Source organism: Myotis yumanensis, unplaced genomic scaffold (assembly GCF_028538775.1).
Source record: "Myotis yumanensis isolate MYYU_CA2020_CCGP unplaced genomic scaffold, mMyoYum1.0.hap1 SCAF_1, whole genome shotgun sequence".
Classification (NCBI taxonomy): domain Eukaryota; kingdom Metazoa; phylum Chordata; class Mammalia; order Chiroptera; family Vespertilionidae; genus Myotis; species Myotis yumanensis.
In genome coordinates, this window is record NW_027223752.1 from 71,149,998 (window position 1) to 71,174,176 (window position 24,179).

At 42.2% G+C, this 24,179-nt stretch overlaps 2 protein-coding genes across 14 annotated transcripts in view; both read right to left on the minus strand.

Moving 5' to 3' along the window:
- Positions 1–5,583, minus strand: part of MAPKBP1 (mitogen-activated protein kinase binding protein 1) — a 57,394-nt gene extending 51,811 nt beyond the window's left edge. Inside the window, exons 1-2 of the mRNA XM_070424730.1 lie at positions 5,501–5,583; positions 4,813–5,032 (exon numbers count right to left, since the gene is read on the minus strand). Of these exons, the coding sequence (XP_070280831.1) occupies positions 4,813–4,929 (117 nt within the window). The 5' untranslated portion in view covers positions 4,930–5,032; positions 5,501–5,583. The remainder of the gene's footprint in view (positions 1–4,812; positions 5,033–5,500) is intronic.
- Positions 5,584–10,428: 4,845 nt separating this feature from the next.
- MGA (MAX dimerization protein MGA) overlaps positions 10,429–24,179 on the minus strand; it is a 144,815-nt gene continuing 131,064 nt past the window's right edge. For 10 of the 13 annotated variants that reach the window (XM_070424787.1, XM_070424771.1, XM_070424841.1 and 7 more), the window contains exons 19-24: positions 23,754–23,805; positions 19,143–19,349; positions 18,225–18,336; positions 17,708–17,941; positions 15,184–15,360; positions 10,429–14,179 (exon numbers count right to left, since the gene is read on the minus strand). In XM_070424787.1, the coding sequence (XP_070280888.1) occupies positions 12,912–14,179; positions 15,184–15,360; positions 17,708–17,941; positions 18,225–18,336; positions 19,143–19,349; positions 23,754–23,805 (2,050 nt within the window). In that variant the 3' untranslated portion in view covers positions 10,429–12,911. Of the gene's footprint in view, positions 14,180–15,183; positions 15,361–17,707; positions 17,942–18,224; positions 18,337–19,142; positions 19,350–23,753; positions 23,806–24,179 lie in introns of those variants that run through there. The other 3 variants (XM_070424821.1, XM_070424852.1, XM_070424859.1) reach the window with 3 other exon arrangements.

Here is a 24,179-nt window from a genome sequence, read left to right on the forward strand (position 1 = left end):
CATAGGTATTCTGATGTCTCACCGCCCTCCTGACCCTTTCCCCAAGTGAGAACCATCAAGCTAGAGCCAATGATCCATAAATGTTTTTAAAATAAATGTTTTGTCCTGGTCGGTGTGGTTCAGTTGGTTATAGCATCATCACCCTGTGCACCAAAGGGTCACAGGTTCAATTCCCAGTCAGAGCATGTAAGGCAGGCAACAAATCGATGTTTCTCTCTCACATTGATCTCTCTCTCTCTCTCTCTCTCTCTTTCCTTCTCCTGCTCCCATCCCCCTCCCCCTCCCCCTCCCCTTCTCCCTTCCTCTCTAGAATCGATGAAAAACATATCCTTGGGTGAGGATTTCACAAAATGTAATTAATTAATTATTAATTAATTAAAAATAAATGTTTCTCTACTACCAAATAGATGGATTAAAGAATCTCAATACTAATACCTGGGCTCAAACACTAAGCAAAAATTGAAATCAGATTTACTGCCAATTTTTTTCTCCTCCATGAAACTCACCTACACAAACTCTCACAGAGTCACATGTTAAAAGGCTCAAAGTACCACCATATAATTAGATAGGAAAAAACTGGACAAGAAAATGAGAGAGAAAAAAGGTGTGTGTGTGTGGGGTGGGGGGGGGGGGGGGGGGGGGATATGAGAATTAATTGAACTCAGATTCATAAAAACTGATAACCAAAAGCAAGCTGCAAGTTGCCTTGCCCATTGTTTCCAGAAGGGATGATATATAACCCAGACTGGATTAATGGCTATTAAAGAGGAGGAGAATTTCAAAACCTCCTTCACTTACTTTTTCAAAATCTAACAACCCTCCAGCATAGGCAATGCTTTTGTATCCCTAACTTAAATCTTGCCTGCTCGGCTTCAGTCCATTTCTATCCTTTGTTAAAAGAGAAAAACAACCCAGCTCCCTTCACATACAAATCTTTCAGAAACTTCAAAAAAAGAGGGGGAGGGTTAGCTATCAAGAACACACATTTACTTCTTAAGGAAAATATAGCCTTAAGCCCTAACCAGTTTGGCTCAGTGGATAGAGCGTCGGCCTGTGGACTGAAAGGTCCCAGGTTTGATTCTGGTCAAGGGCATTAAAATATATATATATATCCTCAACTGAGATGAGAAGTAGAAGGGATAATTAATTGTACAGGGCTCGAAGTTGAAGGATGTTTACAACTGGTAACTTTACACTTCATCAAGACCCAGCAGAAAAGGCAGAAAACCTCAAATTACTTCCAATCCTATTATACTGCAGAGAATTCCCTTCCTTAGAGAAGTGTTTTAAAATCCCAGCTCTCATCTGCTCTCCCTCTAATAATTTAAATACTCATCTCTACAGCTCTCACTTCAGCTTTTAGCTGTATTTTAAACATCTTTTAAAAATAGGTCTCTCCTTAATTAAAAAGCCTTTCATGAGCACCACTTTCTGCATATATGTACTTTCCTGTCTCTTTCATGCCCTCCACACCTACCTAGGCTGCATCTCTACTTCTTTTTCAACATTTTGATTTCTCTTCTAAAGAGGTCACACAACTCCTCCTGATCATTTCCTATTCTTTTAGAATTCCAAATTTATCCCTACCATATTTGACATCTTTAAATTTTTCTCATCCATTTAGTATTTACTGCATATCTTACACAGTACAGTGTGATATAAAGGAAATAAATAACATTACACCTGACCTTTGGAAATGAAGACATACATAAAAGAATAATTGGTTCCAAGGTAGTGGGTGGGGGGGGGACGACACCCTAGTCAGAAAAGGCCTTATGGCTCCAGTAAATACAGAATTGGACCTGAAAAATAAGTGGAGAGTTTAGTGAAAAGGCTACTTTAGATAGAAGGAACAATATGATTCAAAGCTGCAGGCCATCTGAGGTAAGAGCTACATAAAGGCCCTCTGTCACTTCCTTCTTTGCTCCCCGCCCCCCAAAAGGCATAGGTCTTGGCCTTCAAATTTTATGTCAGAGTCTGTTGTCCATGAATCACAAGCTCTCTGAATGTTACTGTGTTTACCCACAGCCACTACACATTAGAGCAGCTAACAAAGCTTCATACGCCGAATCTTATATGGGTTACCACAAGGCAGGCTTTTAGAATCATCTTGGGTAGAGTCTTTAATAAGGAGTGTGAGGAGTCAGATACCGTGGAGTCCTAAGCCCACAAAGACAGCTACTACTTTTGGGTGCTAAAAATATGCGCAAGTACTCTTGCTCTGTCAGACCACTGAAGGGTCTTTCAACGTCAGCTAAGTGTTTCCTTTATTCACAGCTCTAGAACAAACAGAGTCTGAAGCACTGCCATGGCCATGTGGCTCAGCTGGTTGGAGCATCGTCCTGTACACCAAAATGTTGCAGGTTTGATTCCTGGTCAGGGCACAGACCTAGGTTGCAGGTTCATTCCCCAGGTTGGGGTACATACAAGAGGCAACTAATCAATGTTTCTCTCTCTCTCCCACCCTTCCTCTCTCTCTAAAAATCAATAAAAACATATCTGCAGGTGAGGATTAAACAAAAAGTCTGAAGTACTGAATTCCTATTTGAAACAGGGATTTTTTTTCACTGTTTTCCTGGAGAGCTTCTCTTCTCCTCCTCTTGCCTCAGGACTCACAGTTCAAGCATCCCTTCCTCTGTGAAGTCTTTCCTAATTCCCCTTAGGTTCCCGCCCCTATGCTGCCATTACCACCTTTTGCATACTTCTAGGGCACCACTTACCACACCATGTTGTAATTATTTGTCTACAAGTCAGACAAGCCACAAGCTCTTTGATGGCAAAGAATGTTTTACTCATCACTGATTCCACACATAATAGGTACAATAAATATTTGTTGAATGCATTAATAATGAACAACATGCGAAGTTTTAAAGAATGATGATCATATCTTCTGGATCGCAGACAAAAATTACAGTAATTATTAACACTGAAGACTAAATTTCCATCATAAATTTATACTACCTAAACCATTCTCAGTCAGAAAAAGAGGCCAAAGATATGAGAAAATTGCTCTACTAGTGCTGGTCATTGCCAAGTTACCAATCAAGAATACAAGTGTTTGTAGCACTAAGAATGACCCAACACAAAAAATGAGTGAACAGAATCAACTCAAGAAAGTTTCTAAGTTTCTGGCCCATTCTGCATCTGGAGAATATGAACAACAATTAATAGAGTCCTTGGAAAAGTCACTATCTTCACTGCCAAGGAACCTTGTAGCCAATTTCTATTTAACTTTTTTAAATATATACATGTTATTTATTTATTTATTTTTTTATTTTTTTATTGACTTCAGAGAGGCAGGGAGAGGGAGAGAGAGATAGGAACATCAATGATGAGAGAGAATCATTGATTGGCTGCCTCCTGCAAGCCCCCTCCTGGGGATCGAGCCTCCAACCCGGGTATGTGCCCTGACTGGGAATCAAACGTGAACTCTTGGTTCATGAGTCAATGTTCAACCACTGAGATACACTGGCCAGGCCCAATTTTTATTTAATATGACCTCTGAGAAATATACAGAAAAGCTGTTCACCTTCTGACTAAATTCAAGTAAGGTTCTGCTAAGGGACAGCTTTCTGAACTAAGTCCTCCCAGAACCCTGACACGTTGTATATTAGCACTCTCAATCATTTCTCATTGGCTTTACTAATCTCTGAAGAGATACAAGGCAGTAAAACGCTGTGGTCTCAAATGCCTCTCCCTGTAGCAATCCTGTACCACACAAGGCTACTACTCTGTTTAAACAATGCTAACATACAAAGGTCTAATCTAATCCTGTGGGAACAAAGCCCTAGATTCCCTCAGGGATTCAATAAATGTAGCCAACTTTTCTATTTTCAAAGTTGTGGGCCTCACCACAGTTGAAGAAAACATAAAGGCCAACACCCACACAACTGAGTGGATGCAGGGACGTGGCCTCTGAGGAACTGGGCAGCAGCAGGGTGGCATGTGGCTCTTGGCATATAGTGAATGAAATAGGAACGTTCAAAAGCAAACCAGGAGAACTGTTTTGCTGTTATCATTCCTAAGAAGTCAAGAAGCTCCGGTTAAATTAATTGAGGTTTCTTGAAGAGACAAATAAATATGTTTTGACCCCAGGCAAGAGCATTTGCCAAGCCAATTCCTCAGACTAGGTGTTCTAGCATATTTCTTTCCTTTTTTAAAATTTTAATTGGTTTTAGAGAGGAAGGGAGAGGGATCGAGAGAGAAACATCAATGAGAGAGGAACACTGTCAATTGGCTGCCTCCTGCATGCCCCCTACTGGCGGGCAAGCCCTCAACCCGGGCATGTGCCCCGACCAGAATCAAACTGGTGATCTTTTGGCTCCTGGATCGACACTCCACTGCTGAGCCACACCAGCCGGGCAGTTCTGGCATATTTCTTTATGCTACTACTGTCTTACGTAACCCAGCTATGGCACTAACACTTGCAGCTACACTAGTCACAGCTTAGTCCTTCCCGGGAGATGGGATCCCACTACTCTCTCCCAAGAAGGGAAACGGAGTCACAGCACATCACCTGGCTTCCCCGCGCACAGACTTCGTTTGTAGTGAACTGAATCCAGGTTGCCTTCCTCCCAATCCTTTTTCCATGAACGCATCTCAGCACGCCCACCCCTGCTGCTATCTCTCCTTTAACCTAACACTAAACCATTGCTTTCCGGAAGGGCAGAGACGAGCACACTTGATCCTTGGGAGCCACAGGACCGTCTAGTTCTCCTCTTTCCCCAGAAAGAGTTAAGGGGAGAGAGGAACACGGAGCAAAGGAGGGGAGGGGAGGGCTGGGGAAAGGCGGCTCCCGGGACGAGGACTCACCTTGGAGCTGAGGTCCTCTCGCCGGCTGCCTGCCTTGCTCCGGCGCAGTTTGATGGATGGGGATCGCAGCAGGTTCTTGAGCCGGCTGGTAATGGTCGACCCCTCCACGGCCATCATGGTGCGGAGTCCCTGGACAGTTCCTGGCACACCCTGGGACCTGCCTCAATAGCAGCGCTGCCTGTCCACTCCACAGGGTCTCCCCGTCTGCGCTCTCGCTGGCCTGAGACGGCGGGAGGCCACCTCACCGGCTGCCCGGCAGCGTCTGCCGCGCTCACCTCCGGGCAGTGCTCTTCACCCACATTCCCGCCTGCACACCCGGCGCGGCTGCCTAGGCCCGTGCCTGCCGGGGGCGTTGGAACGGGAGGAGGGACGGGCCCCCGTAGGGTCGTACCTGCTAGCTGGCCCGGTCCCCGTTAATGCCCAACTGTCCCCATGGCAATTGCAGCGTTCACGGCAGGACGCCGCCGCCGCGGCCACCGGATGCCTCGGGGGCCTGGGGACCTGCGCCAGCGGCCGCAGGGCAGTCGGCACCGCGGGGCTCGCCGTGGCCCGGCCACCGCTCTGCCCCTGAGCCTCCCGCCCCCGCCCGACCCTCGGGAGCCCTCCACGGGGACCCTGGACCTTCCTGTTCCCCCTCCCTCAGCAGCCCCGGCTACTCGCCAGCGCCCCCGCTCGGACCCAGCCTCACCAGCCCCGGGGCCCGGGGCCCGCCACGCTCACAGCGCCCTCAGGCATCGCGCTCGGCGATTTCAGCTCCGCGGCCGCAGCGGCGGCAGCAGCTATGGCGGCACAAGCGGCTCAAAACGCGAAGTAGCGCCGAGGCCCAGCTCCCGCCGAGGCAGGCGGAGCGGAGGCGAGAGGGTGCGGTCTGCAGCCGAGGGCGTTCCTGGAGCGAACGAATAAGGTGTGTGGGGCGGAGCCCGTGGGCGGGCGAGGAGGCCGGGTCCTGCGACTCAGAACCGCGATCCCGCACGTCGTCGCGGCGGGTATCCCTCCTGGAGAAAGGTCGGCACTGCTCGGCTTCGGAATGGAAAGAGCCAAGCCTTTTATGGCGTTAGGAGGCCTGGTTCCCCGGGGGAGTGCACTCCCCAGAGCCCCAAGACGGCAACTACGCCCCAGCGGTGCCAAGGTTGGCATCTGATAGGCCCGAGGGACCGGAACCGAAACGAACTCCTCGCTCAGAATTACAGAACTGAGACAGCCATAGGCTCTGCTCCGCATCGACCCCAAGCGCTGGGACTCCGCGCGGTTACAATAGTTGTTCGCCGCCACCCGCGCGGCGCGTTGACCTACGTGGAGATGACTCTGGAGCAGCGGTCGCCAACCGGGTGGTCCGCGGAACACCGGGGGTCCTTAGGCCCGAAAGGTTGACGACCGCCAACGTTTTCGAGTGCTAAGAAGTGTTACTAACTGGGCAACCTAATTGGCCATGCTGGAAGAAAGGGGAGGGAGAGGATTGCCTTGGATAGGGCGATGGGCATGAGGGGGAGGAAAAAGAAAAGTATATGTTCCTATGAGATATTTGTTTCAAGGTTTCTTTAACCTTCCATGTCCCATCGCGCTCTCACCACGAGTTAACCAGGACTTTGTTGCTCCAGTGCTTTTCCTTATTCCTATCAAAATCCACTCGTAAAACTTTTCCCCTATTATTGTACTACTTTGGTGAGGTCACTGTCAAGCTTGCTGACTAGTTGTAGTATAGTTTTAGCTTTTGCTCATGGGAGTTGAGGGCGTGCACAGAAATAAAATAACTTTACAGTATGATTCCACAGGTGTCTCTGCATTGAGTTTATTTTCTAGGAGTCTTTCTGCCTCGTTACTACTTCAAGAAATTGCCTTATGAAAAGGTAAGCCTAAGCCAGAGAAATAGTACGAAGCATTTGTCTCAACCTATCCAGATCCTTGGAACACTTGGACACGTAAGAGTGAAGAACCCCTAAACCCTTTATATGCAAGGCACTGTAGGACAGCTGAGGGTGGGTCTTGTACAGCCAAGTGGCAAAATAGGTATGTCCTTGCGTGTATTCTACATTATAAAATCAAGGCTGTTAGGTATGTACTTGTGTGTACTCTAACCATGCATTAAAAACAAGATCTGTAAAGCTCACAGATCAAGAAGTGGCCTCCTAGAAGACGAATTAGCAATAGCTACCAGAGGCATGAGACTTCCCTTTCTCTTCGACCATGCACTGCAGGTGTAATGAAATTGTAAAATGATATTCACATATTCCCCAAATCTGGAGGAAGAAGACAAGAGTCGGGAAATGGGAATTGGTCCATTTGACTCCTTACTAGTCTGTCATTTTACAGTGGTAGGAGCCAATATAACACTAATAAATGGTGCCACCTGGTGTCCTTACTTGTGTGCTGCATTCCCAACAACGGCCATAGAAGTGGTCCCTATTTCTCTCCAGATCACTTTTGTGTCCACTAGTGGTTTTCTCACTCATGGCCAAGTAAAATGGGTTTACAGAGTATCATTGGTCATTCCCTGTCCAGCGCTACACTGGTTTATCTCCTTACAGAAAATTTTTCCCAAATTACTCTCATCTGAAGCTGGTTACAGAGGCAAATTCAAGCTCTGCTTTTCAATGTCTAAGATTATCTAGCTGAAAAGCAACTTAGTGTAAGTTCAGATACTTCTAGCCTAGAGCCAAAACCACATTTATCTTTAATTCTTCACAATTTAGTCAAACCTTTATTGTCTAGGTACGTACCAGGCAGCCTTTGAAGTGCCAGTATGTGAATAGGGCTGTTCTCAAGCTTCATGAATTCCTCAGAAAATAACAGTCCCAGGTCCAGTGGAATAGAAGCCATATTCCTCTTTTCTCCAAGTTAAATACTTGCCACCCAACCCTTCACAATGCAGTTGACCATCCACACACTATTTCACTTTTTATTCTGCTTGTGTATGTCCGAAACATGTATATGGTTGTCACTCTTAAAAAGGTGCCTAAGAAAAGATGTATACACTTGTCTGTTTTGCACTATGCTCATTAGACCAGATTTAAAAATTCAGCCTAGATTTAACATGCCAATAGGTGCACTTGTAAGATCATTGAAAACTAACAAGCTACAGTAACTTGCTCACCAATTCAAATATTTATTTAGCACCTTAATATGCAAGGCACTGTAGGACAGCTGAGACCAATGCTTGCAGTTGGAAACAGGATGAATCTCAAAACAGTGCTTCCAAGACTGCATTCCTACTTAAACTCTAAGAGCAGAGTTTACTAGAGCGAATTTAGTAGAGCTTAGATTTGTCTCAGAATTCCCAAGTCAACTCAGTTTTTAACCATCTCATCATATTCCACACACACTTGCATCACTATTCTCAACATTTACATCTTTTGTAGTTCAAATTTAATATACAATTATACCTCAATTCAAGTTACATATATATATATATCAAAATTCTAATTTCAAAAATGCATTTTTGACCATTTTGTTTCCAAATGGCAGTGAGGCCATGTACCTCATCTTTAATTTTCTCTGCATCCAGCCATTCATGTTCATGTAAAATTTTATTGGACACTAGAGGCCTGGTGCACAAAATTCATGCACGGATAGGGTCCCTAGGCCTGGCCGGCAATCAGGGCCAATTGGGGTCTTCCAGCTGCCAGCAGGGGCCTTCCTTCATTCTGTGCCACCCCCTGGTGGTCAGCACAGTCATAGCAAGTGATCTCCCATAACTCCCCAGGGGGCACTTTGCATATTTTATATATATATATATATATATATATATATATATATATATATATAGACAGACTAGAGGCCCAGTGCACAAATTCATGCACCAGTGGGGTCCCTCGACCTGGCCTGTGGGATCAGGCCGAAACCTGCTCTGACATCCCGAGGGGTCCCGGATTGCGAGAGGGCGCTAGCCAAGCCAAGTGACCCCACCGGTGCATGATTTGGGCCGGGGAGGGACACAAGAGGTTGGCCAGCCAGGAAGGGACCGCAGGAGGGCTCCAGGGTGTGTCCGGCCTGTCTCACTCAGTCCTGATCGGCTGGACCCCAGCAGCAAGCTAACCTAAGTCAGAGCATCTGCCCCCTGATGGTCACAGCACGTCATAGCGAGTGGTTGAGCGGCCTTAGCATATCATTAGCATATTACGCTTTGATTGGTTGAACAGCCGACCATAAGACTGGACACTCAGCATATTAGGCTTTTATTATATAGGGTAATACATTAAATATTGATGCTCTTACAAGTACTTGCTTCAAAATCAGCAATTTTGTGCAAGAAATGTATTCTGATTCTTGGTTATCATTCTCTATAAAAAGTACCTGAAAATGTGCCTACTCTGTGCATTGCTATTTTTAAAAACTTCTGGGAAGAATAAGGGTTATCATTTTTAGACCCAACTTCAAAGTGCATTTATCTCTCAATTCACCTAACACCATTCCATTAGACCCGTGGTCGGCAAACCGCGGCTCATGAGCCACATGCGACTTTGGCCCCTTGAGTGTGGCTCTTCCACAAAATACCACGTGCAGGTGTGCACGTACAGTGTGATTGAAACTTCATGGCCCATGCGCAGAAGTCAGTATTTTTGTGGAAGAGCCGATATTTTGTGGAAGAGCCACACTCAAGGGGCCAAAGAGCTGCATGTGGCTCACAAGCCGTGGTTTGCCGAACTGCAGTTTGCCAACCACTGCATTAGACTATCTCAACCAGTATAATTAGGGAGGTGGGGAGAAATTATACTACTGAACTTCCCAAATAACATATGGATTGTCTGCCTTCTGTATTCAAAACATTTTCAAACTTACTACTGAAAGCCTACTGTCGGGTATTTCATCCATAATTCTGGGAAAAAAGACTTGCATTTACTATAAAATTACACAACGTAATTTGTTTATATAACTGGACTTGATCTGTGACCTAGAGTCATTCAATCTAAAGGATTCCTTTAATAATAAAAACATTTTTATAAATCATGATACTAGTTTACATATTTCTTAATTTAAGATCTATTGTGTCCTGGCCAATGTGGCACAGTTGGTTAGAGTGTCATCCTACCATACACCAAAAGGCCGTGGGTTCTCTCTCCCTTCCACTCTCTAAAATCAATTTAAAAACAATTTTTTTAAAGATCATCTATTGTCCTTACCTGCTAAGACGGTGTTTATGTCCTGTTATTACCAACGGTAACGGGCATATTACCCTCACACACATTGGTATTATGAGGCTAGTCTTTCTTCACTGTAGAACAATTTCTTGATATATACTTGCCGTCAAGTTGGACAAAATTTTGAAGTCTCCATGTAAAACATGCTTCAAGAATTAGAACACCAAAATTTCCCCAAATGGCATGTCAAAAATTTTGAAAACAGTAAGGAATTCCTTATGATAAACCTACTTCAGTGGCACCTCTCTCAAATATGACTCGAGGCATTAGGATTCTCTACTCCAACCCAGCACAAACTTCCCAACACCAAGACCTGCTTTATTTATTATAACCGATTTATTTCTTTCAAGTTCACACATTCTGCCTCCCACTCACCAAACTTCTTCTGTTCTTGGATTTCTAAAAAAATAGTCATTTTTCAAAAGCAGAAAAGGAAAGATATATATTTAATATATAAAAGAAAAGGCTAAATCTGACATAATTATATTCTTAAAAACATTCCATTTATTTACAGATGTATAAAAAGGCGAATTATTGGTCTACTGAGATCATGCTTCTTATAGAGTTAGGGTGAGCGCTCACTATTCTCCAGATTCCTCAATTTCTCTTGCTCAACTACATCTTTCATAATCACACATGTAATTTTCATAGATCAGTTTTCTCCTGGGGTAAGGTTAAAGGGTAAAGTTTTTGGATTTTTTTAAGTTTCTGTCAAACTTCAGGATTGTTCTGAAGACTGAGCCCTCCTCAAAATAGCCCTGATATCTTCTTAACTCTAAGAGGTCTTGAAAACACCATGATCTTGGGGGTTTGTAATGACATCTGCAGCCTTCCTTGAACACCGGGAATTACCTCTTATTTCCATGTTATTACAACTCTCATAAATAGCCAAATATCTTTCCATTAAGAACTGACTACTACCTGTTTGTCTATAAAAAAGGGAACAGTGTTCAGAAGCAGAATGGTCCTTCTTTTCCTGAGGATTATCCACTCACTTGCCTGTTCCTTGGCTGACTCTCAAAAGGCATAACAAGAGCTTTAGGAAGTCAGGAGGAAATGTGAGGACAAGATGAGCAAGGAAATAATGGGAAACTGCTATACCTAGATTAAAGTACTAGCATCTCCAAGGACAATTATTAGCAGGGAAGACAGGTGCTGGACTCCTTGGCTAAGGCATGAATGAAATCTGCTGGGTAGAGGGGAGTGGAAAGGATAATGAGAAGCACTCATTACCTACTTCAAGCTTCTTCAGTAACCTTAGAGGAGGGAAAGTTGAATGCTAGATGAGCAAGGTGTAGAAAGGCAAGTAGCACAAAACAAAGAATTTGCTCCCACTGCAATTTGCAGAGGAAAATTTTCCACCCATTTCCATCTGTTGATTACCAGAGTTACTAGAAAGGGAACCAACCATGAAAGTAGTAATTTACTGGCTAGAACCATTCCAAAGTTGGTCTCACAACCTCGGTCTGAAGATACACTGAGTGGGATTTGGGATAAAGGCGGCAGGGGATGTAGAAGAAATAGCATCACCTAGGCACAGCCCAGGCACTGGAAGCTCTTGTGTTAGTGTTTAACAACACAAGCAAATCCTGTCAATGAAGACAGACATGGGTTACATTCCAAAATATAATTATTTAAGAAAGGCAAAATGTAGCAGCTAAATCCCAGTCTATACATTTTCAGAATAGTGATTCTTGCCCCCGGGAGTTCCCAAGAGACCCCTCAAGTGCACCATGATTATTTACAAACTAGATAGGAAACATCATTTCTATACTCAATACAAATCTCATCTTCTAGGTTGAAAACTTCAGCCTTTGAGAAATCTATCAAAACAACTATACAAAAATATAAATATCTTCATCTTTACAGGCTGTCAGTCCTTCACACCCTGACAGCTGAGTGAAAAAGCTCTACAGATCATTGAATCCATGGTAGCAGATAATAAAAAATATATCTTGATTCAAATACTGCCTTATTTCCCTGGTAAAGAGTGCCTTCTGTGACTTTTCTTTACTTAACATCCTGTGCAGGTAATGAATGAAACCTTCAAGCACCAGGAGGCTGGTTTGCTTTGGGAAATATCCAGCCCCACAGTTTTTTATTTTGGCCAGTCTCTGGTCTCGGGAGGGAATGCTTTTCATTTTAGTTATCTCCTGAGTGACATGATTTGTGAAAGGGGGAGGGCTCCCTCTATGCCTACCTCCAAAATATATATTCCAGGTGAAAATTCCTGGTCCTGTGAAATGGTCTTTTCAGTGCCCAAGACAATAAGGGAGAACTAGGTTTTTTGTGTGTGTGTGTGTTTTTTAACATCTCAGAATAATTATCTTAGTAATAAAAGTTAAAAGCATTCCTAATTTGCCAAAAGAATTGGATTGGTAATTCTTATTGAAAATGTGAAGGAATGGAAGTTGTTTGGATATGAAAGAGAGATTTTTGCTGAATGCCACAAAGTACTTCACTTTGGTATTCCATGTTATCCCATTCCTCTCCACCTGCTTTTAAAACACCAACTGGAAACTCTCTTTTCTGGATCCTTCTGCACAAGTGCATCACCTCCCTTGGATTTCACACCTAAACCATAGCTATCAAACTACAGTTCAGTCCATAGCATGTCTAAAGTCTCAAGCAGCTTTTTATCTCATAGGGAACTAGAAAACCACTATGGATCTAGAATCTTATGAATTCTTTAGGTGAAAGGAACACCTCATGTTCAGCAATGGATCAGTCACATCTTAGAGAGGATGAGGAGACCCAGCACCACAAATGAGGTAACACATTTTAACATGATTAGAATTTCATAATAGTAATTTCTTACACCAAGGTCAGCAACCTATCCCTTTCTCTACCATTATCCACTGCATCGAAGTCAAGGATCACAGTTCCATGACACAAATAAACAGATGCCAGCAGAGAAAGGTTGTTTCCCCTCACAGCCTGGCTTCTGCCTAAGGACAAATAAGTTCATTTCCCTGCAGAACTTGATGAGGCCCCAGAGTTGCCCAATTTGACCGCAACAGGTGCCAATGTAGGCATCACCTTGCTCTCCCGGCTTTCCTGGTCATTCCCTATTAAGTTTCTTTTGTGTCCAACTGACCCAACTTTGGCAGCTACCGGTGCCAAACAAGGCATCACCTTGAGACTCTGACAATCTGCATCACTGGAAGGATTAGCTACTTTTAAACCCAGAGGTGCCAACTTTGGCATAGGCCTCCACAAAGTATCTGTAATGCTGTTCTCTAGGCCAGCCTTCATGTGTAGAATGGGGGGTGAGGAAATATTTTCAGACTCTGCAGGGATACCCTTCCCTCCATCACTGACTTTCCTGTGGGAAAGAGGGGAATCCTTTATCTCCGAGTCAATAACAATCTTAAGGACATCTGGCTCAGAGGCTGGTTCTACAATTTGTTTTTCATTCTCAGAAAAGTCATCATCTTCCAAGTGCAAGAGGAGGGGACTGGCAGAATCACTCTCTCCTTGTACATCAGGCAACTCTTTCACATCAGTTCCCAAGTGGCCAATCTGGAAACTTGCTCTGTTCCCAGGAGGATGCTTACTGATGAAAGCCTGTCGAGCATCCCCTGGGAACTCTGTATCCATAGAGCTGGGCAGTTCCGCCAGGCTAACAGAGTCATCATTTAGTTGCTGATTAAGAAAGGCAATCTCATTGAGCAGAGAAGTGAGTGTCTCATCAGTATCATCCTCATCTTCCATGTTAGTTAGCAGTTCGCTGGGATCCAGTGCTGCTTCCTCTATAGCTGATGCTGCCTTTCTTAGTTCCATCTCTATGCTTGAGTCTTTCAGATCTTTCATTTTTAATTTATGAAACGAAGACTCCTTTGGCTTCAATCTCTCCCGTCTTGATCCACTCTCTTTCCATTTATACTGAATCCCTCTCGTATTACCAGAAATCCTTTTGGGTAAGAACTCTTGTGCTTCTTGCACACTGGAAACATCAACCATTTGTGGAAAACCTGAATCTTTATTTGCTAGAAAACCCTGTGTTGGACCCAATGTCATTCTGCCACCTCTATGGTTGCCTCTGGAAGAGATTCTACCTGAATCTTCAAAGGAGTTATCTTCATTCCTGACAGTGTTTTTCAGGTGGTCAGGTGACTTGCCATCAGGAACTTCATGAGAATATTTGCTGCCACTCGTATCTACCAAACCTCCCTCTGTGGCCAGTGATGTCACATTAACAATTCTTGGCATCATAAATAAGTCATCATTTTCTAGGAGAGAAAAAAATTTCATTTAGATCTATAGTAGTAAGCACCTCTCTCATTCATACCCAATGACCATTTGGGGAATTGTAGTTAAAATTCCAGTCTATTTTTATCAAAAAGATAAAAAGGAATATTAGTCCTCCAAATTATAGACCTAGCCTACAATATGTAAAATCCAATAAAAACAACTGGTATTTGAGATCCTAAAACCTAACCATAACCCTAGCCTTAGCACTAGCCCTAACACTAACCCTAATTTAAACCCTAACCTTACAAAAACAAACAAACAAACAAAACACACAAAAAAACACACAAAAAACTGGTATTTGATATTCCATCCTTAATAAAAGTTCCATTTAATTATTTTATAGAAATGCTCCCCACGTTAATTCTTTATTTTGTCGCAGACATGCATCTTCGTTCTGTTCACCCAATTAACTATTCTGAGGGGAAAGTGAAGCCCCATAGGCAGAACCGAATGACACCTCCAGCCTGGGTTTAGCAGTATTACTAGTAGTAAGGATATCCTTGTATCCTAATAGAAATCTAGGTGCCTAAAACCTAAATCATCAAAGTGAGACTTTTTCAACTCTACTTCTTATCCCCAAAAGCAAGTGGTGTTCAAACTGTATCAGGCTGGTAATGTATGAGTAAACCCTCTCTGATTGATTATAATACAAAATTGACAAATACTTCTCAGTACCCAAAACTAAAACAATGACTCTTCATCTTCTTCCTACTCTCACATCTTTTCAATTCTTTTCCTAGTTAGAAATAACTAGAGATCACAAAATAATTCCCAACCCCAGGTAAAAAAACAAAACAAAAACAATCAATACCACAGATGGAGCCAAATGTGTTCCAAAAAGAGGGTCATTTCTTACCAAGGCACATTTGAGTAAAATAGTTCTTCATGATTACAGAACACATTCAAAGGCTTTCTCTATCACGGTGGGATATCAGGGATAACTCTTTTTCACTATCCATAAAGAACACCACCTATGACATACCTGACTGAGCCACAGCACTTCTGGCAAGTTGAGGCTTCAGATCTGCTTCTAATAGAGCAGGAGAAACAGTTACCACTGGTCCTGAAAATAGGGGACCTTTTAAGGTGAGCAATTGCCCTTGTGGAGTCATCACGATGTTGGCAGAGGTGTGTGGAGTGTTAGATGGTGAGGTATTTTCTGTAAGGAAGATCAGAGATTAGTTAAGGATTAAAAATCTTCAACTAATGCAAGTATAGCCTATGAGTCTAGGACTATGGTCAGCAAACTGCGGCTTTCGAGCCACATGCGGGTCTTTGGCCCCTTGAGTGTGGCTCTTCCTAAGCCTTAGGAGTACCGTAATTAAGTTAGTAACAATGTACCTACCTTTATAGTGTAAGTTTAAAAAATTTGGCTCTCAAAAGAAATTTCAATTGTTGTACTGTTGATATTTGGCTCTGTTGACTAATGAGTTTGCCAACCACTGGAGATATCCCTAAAACTACACAGACTTAAAAGGCATGAAGTAAATTTCAAATTTAGTGAAGGAACCCCAACTTGGAATTTACTTTCTGAACCACTTTTCACTGAATAATGGTTACCTATCCACTGGTTCTCCTGTTTTGTTTTGTTTTTTGTTGTTGTTAATCCTCACCCAAGGATATTTTTTTCATTAAGTTTTAGAAAGTGTGGAAGGGAGGGAGGGAGGGAAAGATGGGGGGAGATAGAAACATTGACAGGAGAGACTTATCGATTGGTTAGCCTCCTACATGTGTCGCAAACAGAGCCAGGGATTGAGCACCTGCAATCCAGGTACATGCCCTGGACCGATCTGCAACCCTTCAGTGCACGGGCCAACACTCTAACCACTGAGCCACAACGGCCAGGGCCACTAGTTCTTCTAATGCTCAGAATTTGTTATTATTGAGGAATAGAGTTATGGAACCACTTTTTTGATGGAAAGCTTCTGATAGTCTTGATGATGAATCTGGATGAAGACATACAATTCTAATCCTAGGCTTGCTTGCTTTCCTATATACCCCTAACAACTTATTTCAAATTTCTAGACTTCAGTTTTTCTATTTGTGAAATGAGCTGACTGGATTAAATGATCATTAAAATCCTTTCTTAGCAATAACATGATTTGATTCTGCAATGTTAAAACTAACTTATACTTCAGTATTTATCAGTACTATCTTAGTTGATTTTAAAAACCAAATATCCTGGCCCTAGCTGGTTTAGCTCAGTGGATAGAGCGTCAGCCTATGGTCTGAAGATTGCGGTCAAGGGCACCTGCCGGGGTTGCAGGCTAGAGCTCCAGTAGGGGGCATGCAGGAGGCAGCCAATCAATGATTCTCTCTCATCATTAATGTTTCAATCTCTCTCTCCCTCTCTGAAATCAATAAAAATATATTTAAAAACAAAAAACAAATTTCCTGGTCCATACACTAGGCCACTCAAAGAATAGAAAAGGATATACCATTCTCTAAGGATATACAAAAATAATGTAAAACTAGTATTGTCTCACTTCCAAAAATCAAGACAGGATAGAGCAATAAGTTAGAACCAATTTATAACCTGGAGAGTATCATCCTAACTGAAATAAGTCAGTCAGAGAAAGACAAGTATCACATGATCTCACTCATATATGGAATCTAATTAGCAAAATAAACTGATGAACAGAGTGGATCCAGAGACATGGAAGCATGGAACATAGTGTGGAATCTTGGAGAGAATGCGGGGGAGGGTGGGTGGGTGGGAGGTAATCAACCAAAGACCTTGTATGCATATATGCATAACCCATGGACGCAGACAGTGGGTGGAGAGGGCCTGGGGTAGGGGTGGGCTAGAGGGGGTCAATGGGAGAAAACAGGGGATATGTGTAATACTTTCAACAATAAAGATTAAAAAAAACAATTTACTTTGTTCCTTAAAGCAATTCATTTATAGGCAATCTGATTCAACAAAATTAAATTTTAAAAATCTTCTAATATATTTGTCTCAGCTAGACCCAAACTTCCTCATGACTGATAAGCAGAACTGCAAGGAAAGAGTTCATGTATAAAGTCTGAAAAGATGGCAGCCTATGAAATACTCACTGAAACACTAGAGGGAAAATATATGACTGTACACTGTATTAGAAGTAGGTCTTAAATGTTATCATGACTGGTAACTGCTTAAGATTTGGTTGAATGTAAAAGCTAGAAACTGAAATCTAATATAGTTAATGTTCTACTTTTTATATAACCACTAGAGGCCCGGTGCACAAATTCGTGCACGGGTGGGGTCTGGCCAGCCTGCCCCAATCTGCCAATTAGGGGCAGCTGGCCAGCCGGGGGGAGGTGCTGCGGGCAGTTGGCCGGCTGGCCCCACCCCCTGGTCGAACTCCCGGTAGAGAGGAAAATTTGTATATTAGCTTTTTATTATATAGAACATTTAATTAATTTATTTACAACTAAATTATGGCCACAAGATTCAGTCCACTAAACTAAACTAAACTGAACTGATGATCATCTACATTAAGAAAAGCAAAGAATGGCCCTCCTACCTGTGGCCTGGTCTCTTTTTCTGGAAAGAATCAAAGGTTTCCCCTTCCTGTTATTTATAAACATCTGTCCGAGATCTACAGATGATGCAGAAGATCCTTCCTGCTGTTTGCTAGTTCTGGGAGACACATCAAACTCATCTGATCCCATCTTCTTTTTTCTTTTTTGTGCCTCTAGTGCTTGCTGTTTTGCATAAATATACTCTAGCTTCTTCAGGACCACTTCTTCTGTCTTACCTATAGGTTGACAAGGAATAAATTGTCACTCTCTATATGACCCCACATAATAATGAGAAATAGAGTCAACTGAAATCCAGTTGATTTAACTATATTCCCCAAAACTATGGAAGGCAAGAGTGATTATAAACCAAGAGAAACCGCCCCATTTAGTCAAAAGATAACTCTGCCGTTAATTATGGGAACCAAGCCTTAAACTAGAATATCTGAAAGAGCTATTGAGAATTTCTCTTTACTAAAACTGTTATCATGCTCTTCACCAAAGATCATTTACATATCTCACCTGAAAGAGATGATACTTTCCGTATCAAAATATTTCTTTTTCGAGTCAGGAGATTTTTCTGTCCTATCAACTTGTCAGCTTGATCTGTTAGTCCCTGAATTTCACTGAATGCCTAAAAATAGAAATAATAATATGTCAATCAACTTGCTCTTCCTACACAACTTCTTTAATTAAAAAAATTTAATCTAATATTTTAGAGAATTTTATAATGCCATTTAAAATAATCCATATATTATTTTTTGTTAAACTGCAGGCTTTCTGGCTTGTAATTCTAAGGAACATGATTATTTCCAAAAAGCATCACTGAGTGGGTAACAGGTGTTTCCACAACTACAAGGTGTTACAAAACGTTTTACTCTGTTTAGATTTTAATAATCAACTTTAAAGTCATTTCCCAAAGTAAAATCTGATTGAAATAACTTTGTTTAGAGAACTATGAATGCTTGCCTTGTACTCCCCTCCAACTTCTACTTTAAAAGCAACTTATATGAAATTGCCTTAGACAGTCTACATGCAAACTTAAAACTTTCACTAGCTTGAATATTTCAGATTTTCTTTTAAAAGGATTCTAAGAAGTATGTTAAAATATCACTTATGTTGTGCTTTTCACTGTGATAAATTGTTCTAAGTGCTATGGAGCACACCAATGTACAGAGACTGTGCTAAACAGAGCTTACTAGGGTTTTTGCTTTATTTGAAGGAAGGATGGCTCTGTTGATTAAGAATCTGGCTTTTAATGAAAAGCTACTCTGACACAACAAAAAAACTTTTCCCCCTGAAGGATGTATTGGGCCTTCACTAGTCCATATTCAAATGTTAAATACAACTCTATTTCAACCTCCCTTGTGTGATAATACTTTATCTTTTATGTTTAGAAGATTCTTAGTCAAGCTCTTAATGTCTATACAGAACACTTACCCTATTAAGAATGAGACTTTTGGAAACCTTGGAAGAGTGAAGTAATCCCAATGTGATCTTCAGTTTCTCAAAGAGATCCCTCATTTCACCACGCCGGCGCCGCTCATTGGCAGTGTGCGTCCGGCGATAATAAGCAAAAGCTTCTGCTTCTTTCTGTAATTTTTCACTCCAGTATTCAGGCTTCAGTTTTATAGGAACTGGTGAAGTCTGTACAAACAAAAAATGAACACCTAAATATCTTTCACGTGTACCTTCCCGCTTCCTCCATCCCAAATGGCATTGCTCTATATCAGACACCCACCATCTTCTGCCTGAACTATCATAGCCTCTCAACATACTACTAGTCTATCCTTCCTCAAAACCTAACAATGTAAATCCCTTTTTTTTTTAATTTAACGGTGCAAATTCTTAATCTAACATTTAAAACTCAAACTTTGCATTTTTTCAGAAAATTTTTTCTTGACCCTCAGGATGCCTTAGTCATGCTTTCTCTCTTATTTCAATTTTTTAAAAATTATGTATTATATAGCCCGGCCAGTGTGGCTCAGTGGCTGAGCAACAACCTATGAACTACTAGGAGGTCAGGGTTCAATTCCCCATCAGGGCACATGCTCTGGTTGCAGACTTAGTCCCCAGTAGGGGGTGTGCAGGAGGCAGCCGATCAATGATTCTCTCTCATCATTGTTTCTCTCTCTCTCTCTCTCTCTCTCCCTTCCTCTCTGAAATCAATAAAAATATACTCAAAAACAATTTTAAATTATGTATTATAGATGCAAGAAGTAATAGATGCACATAGGGTTTTTAATATAAATATTTAAAAGGTTTATAATGAAAAGCAACTGTGCCCTTCACCTGTATATAAACCCACAGAAACAACCACTTGATCCTTTTTTTTGTATTATTTTAATTGATTTCAGAGAGAAAGGGAAAGATAGAGATAGAAACATCAATGATGAGAGAATCATTGATTGGCTGCCTCCTGCACGCCCGACACTGGGATCAAACCCGCAACCCGGGCATGTGCCCTGACTGGGAATCGAACCATGACCTACTGTTTAATAGGTCAATGCTCAACCACTGAGCCACACCAGCCAGGCCACTTGATGCTTACAGATGCTTTTTCTGGCTCTTAAAACTATACCTAAACAATAAATAGTAATATAAGCATATGCTTGTCAATTTTCAATGCTATCTATCCACTTCCTATTATGTAAAAGAGAATTTAGCCCACACCACTCTCTTCATTTCATCATCCCATCTTCCTAATACAAACATACCATTAATTTTAGTTCTTCTATTGATCCCTTTGCAACTTGAATATAATACTGATCTCAATCTCTTACTTCATCACTAGGCAGTATCTCTGTAAAATGAGGTTACCAGCACTTGTTATCCTTCCCCTTATTTCTTCTTTGCTCTTCTATCTCCCAATTTGTCATTTGTACTTAAACATTTTTCAACACTAAAACTAAGTCTTCCACACTTTATTTGTGATAATACAGGTTTTAAAAAATCACTAACAGTGACTACCCTATTATGACAATGTGAATACTATTTATACAAAGTAATAAATACACTTCCTGTCTTCCTATAGTTTCTTGATTTTGTTTTTCCCTCCCTGATGGGTCTAGTTGTCTTTTTTTTTTTTTTATCTGACACGGTCTTTATCATAACCCTGCTAGTACCGAAACTCTTACATAAAATTATTGTGTGTTTTTTTCCCATTGATTTTTAGAGAGAGAAAGAGAAGGAGGAAATTTGTTGTTCCATTTATTTACACATTCATTGATTGATTCTTGTATGTGCCCTGACCAGGGATCCAACCCCAAACCTTAGCATATTGGGACAACACTCTAACCAACTAATAAGCTACTTGGCCAGAACTAAAATCACTTTCTTTCTAAAGTTAAACTTGTTGAGCATTAGTATAGTACGGGAGAATAAAAGATATAACAAGACAGAATAAAATCTAATACCAAGTTTAAATATAGCAAAACGTTATAAATAATTTGCATATAATAATTAGGGCACAAAAACAATAGATTGTATAAATAAGTTTGAAAAATATTTTATCTGAAAAATGTTTTAATATGAATGAAAAAATATAGTAATATGTACAAAATTGATTACAAGCATGTAAATATGTATCATGTGATCCCCAAAATCAGATCAAACTCAAACTAACCATACCAAGTGGTTTTTAAGAAAGAATCTGAATACCACCCTTCAACTCAACCCAAGCTCTATCACTGTCTTTATCTCTTAAATTAAGAAGACAAGCCCTAACCCATTTGACTCAGTGGATAGAGTGCCGGCCTGTGGACTGAAGGGTCCCAGGTTCAATTCCGGTCAAGGGCATGTACCTTGGTTGCAGGCACATCCCCAGTAGGGGGTGTGAAGGAGGCAGCTGATCGATGTTTCTCTCTCATCGATGTTTCTAACTCTCTCTCTCCCTTCCTCTCTGTAAAAAATCAATAAAATGTACTTTTTTAAAAAGAAGACAGAATAGTGCCCTAGCTGGTTTGGCTCAGTGGATAGAGCGTCAGCCTGCGGACTGAAGAGTCCCGGGTTCGATTCTGGTCAAGGGCACATGCCCGGGTTGTGGGCTTGATCCATAGTAGAGGGCGTGCAGGAGGCAGCTGATCAATGATTCCCTCTCATCATTGATGTTTCTCTCTCTTTCCTTCTCCCTTCCTCTCTGAAATCAATAAAAATATATTTTAAAAAAAAGACAGAATAGCAAGTGGAAAATGATTTAAACTACCAAACTCTCTTGCATTCTTAATGTCAATAAGAATAAAGAGAAAACTTGGCTTAATTATACCATAATATACAGTAAATATATTAATAAAATCAAAGAAGGTTTTAATTTCATGGCTCCTTAAACTGCTAGCCATCATTATAGAGAATAATTAATTTTCAGGTTACTGAAAAATCACTGAAGAATGCCAGCTTGTTTTATAGCATATCATTATATTATAGGATTAAAATGGTCAAGAAATTTATAAAACCTGATTATGCACATCAATTTTAATTAAATGCATAATTTAATTTAATTACATCCATTTTAATGCTTCTAAATTATTCTACCATCTGGGTAGAAGAGAGAATTAAGAAGAGAAATAGCATTAAAAATATAATTTCATTAAGGGTTGAAAAAAAAAAAAAGCTGACTATATTAACTCACTAGCAAGACTAACCCTGAATATATCTAATACTAGGGGCCTAGTGCACGAAAATCATGCACTGGGGGAGGGGGGGTGTTCCTCAACCCAGCCTGCCCCCTCTCATATACTGGGAGCTCTCAGGGGATGTCCTAGTGATGGCTTAGGCCCGCTCCCTGCTCCCCTTGGGGATAGGGCCTAAGCCGCAGTCTGGCCTCCCTTTGTAGGAGGTGACCGGGCTGATCAGGGGAAGGCACCAGCCCCATCACCCCGCTGCTGCAGCCACTGCCAGTCACCGCAGCCAGCAAGGTTTTTTCATCAACATGGACTCCAGTCCCTTCACCATGAAAAAATGACAACTTTCTTTAGGCATTTTCAAGATGTATCTTTCATGTAATAATAATTTCTTTATTATTTATTTTATCCTCACCTGAGAATATGTTTCCATTGATTTTTAGAGAATGTGGAAGAGAAAAGGAAAGACAGCGCCAAGGCATTATCCACTGAGCCAAACCGGCTAGGGCAGGATATGACATTTCTTAGCCCTCCAGCAGCAGATCTTCGTTTTTTTCGCCAGGAGTGTGGTGAAAAACCCTAGATCACCTTTTTGGATTCTTATTACCCAAGTTACTAAGAATATTACCAGTGGCATACAGGGAGCTTAACCAATGAGTGGTCAGAAAAGGTGTTTCTCCTCTGTAGTTCACACCAATCGCCGGCTTGCCGCCCCACCCCCCAGCCTGACGTCTCTGGCCCAGGCGTCAGGCCTGGGCAGGGGACCCCCAGACCCCTCCGATTGCCGGATCCGCCAACCGCCCAGGCCTGACGCCTCGGCCAGAGGCGTCGACCCCCAATCGCAGGATCGGCCCCTTGCCCAGGCCTGACGCCTCCGCCAGAGGTGTCAGGCCTGGGCAGGGGACCCCCATCTCCCTCTGATCTCCGGCTTGGCCCCCCACCAAGGCCTGACGCCTCTCGCCGAGGCGTCAAGCCTGGACAGGGGACCCCCAGAACCCTCCAATTGACAGCTCCGCCCCCCGCCCAGGCCTGACGCCTCTGGCCCAGGCAAGGGACCCCCAGACCCCTCCGATTGCAGGCTCCGCCCCCCACCCAGGCCTGACGCCTCAGCCAGAGGCGTCAACCTCCATCACTCTCCGATTGCCAGATCGGCCCCTTGCCCAGGCCTGATGCCTCCACCAGAGGTGTCAGGCCTGGGCAAGGGACCCCCATCTCCCCCCAGATCACCGGCTTCTGGGGCCGGCCTGTGGCCCAGGATGGCGGCTGCGATGGCCCGCCCTGCCTGCAGTATGCAAATTAGCCGCCATCTTTGTTGGCGGTTAATTTGCAAATCACGCTAATTAGCCAATGGGAGGCGTAGCGAAGGTACAGTCAATTACCATGTTTGTCTATTATTAGATAGGATAATTATCATTAAATATATTATAACTACCTTTCGACTTCTTTCAGCAGCTTTTTCATCTGCAGACAAATGGGTACGGCACCTAGATAAAGATAGTATTTTTCAATGTCTTACTAAAATTCAGTAATCTAAGATCTATTTTCACAACTATATTAAACCAAACCATCTCAAATTATCTAAATTGTAACTAGCTTCTTTCCTCCAAGGTCTGATATGTGGCAATATAACTTACTTCTTTCTCTAATAAACGGTGTTCAAATAGTCCCTAACACTAATTACTTTTTTCAATCACAACATACTTCAAACATACAAACCAGTCTAAACAAACATATAATGGAAATCCAGGTATCTACCACCCAGCTTGAGAAATAAAACCTCTAAAAACTAAGAGCAGCTGTACTCAATACCATGTCCTTGTTCTTTCTCATAGGTAAACACTCCCAAACTGAGCTTACC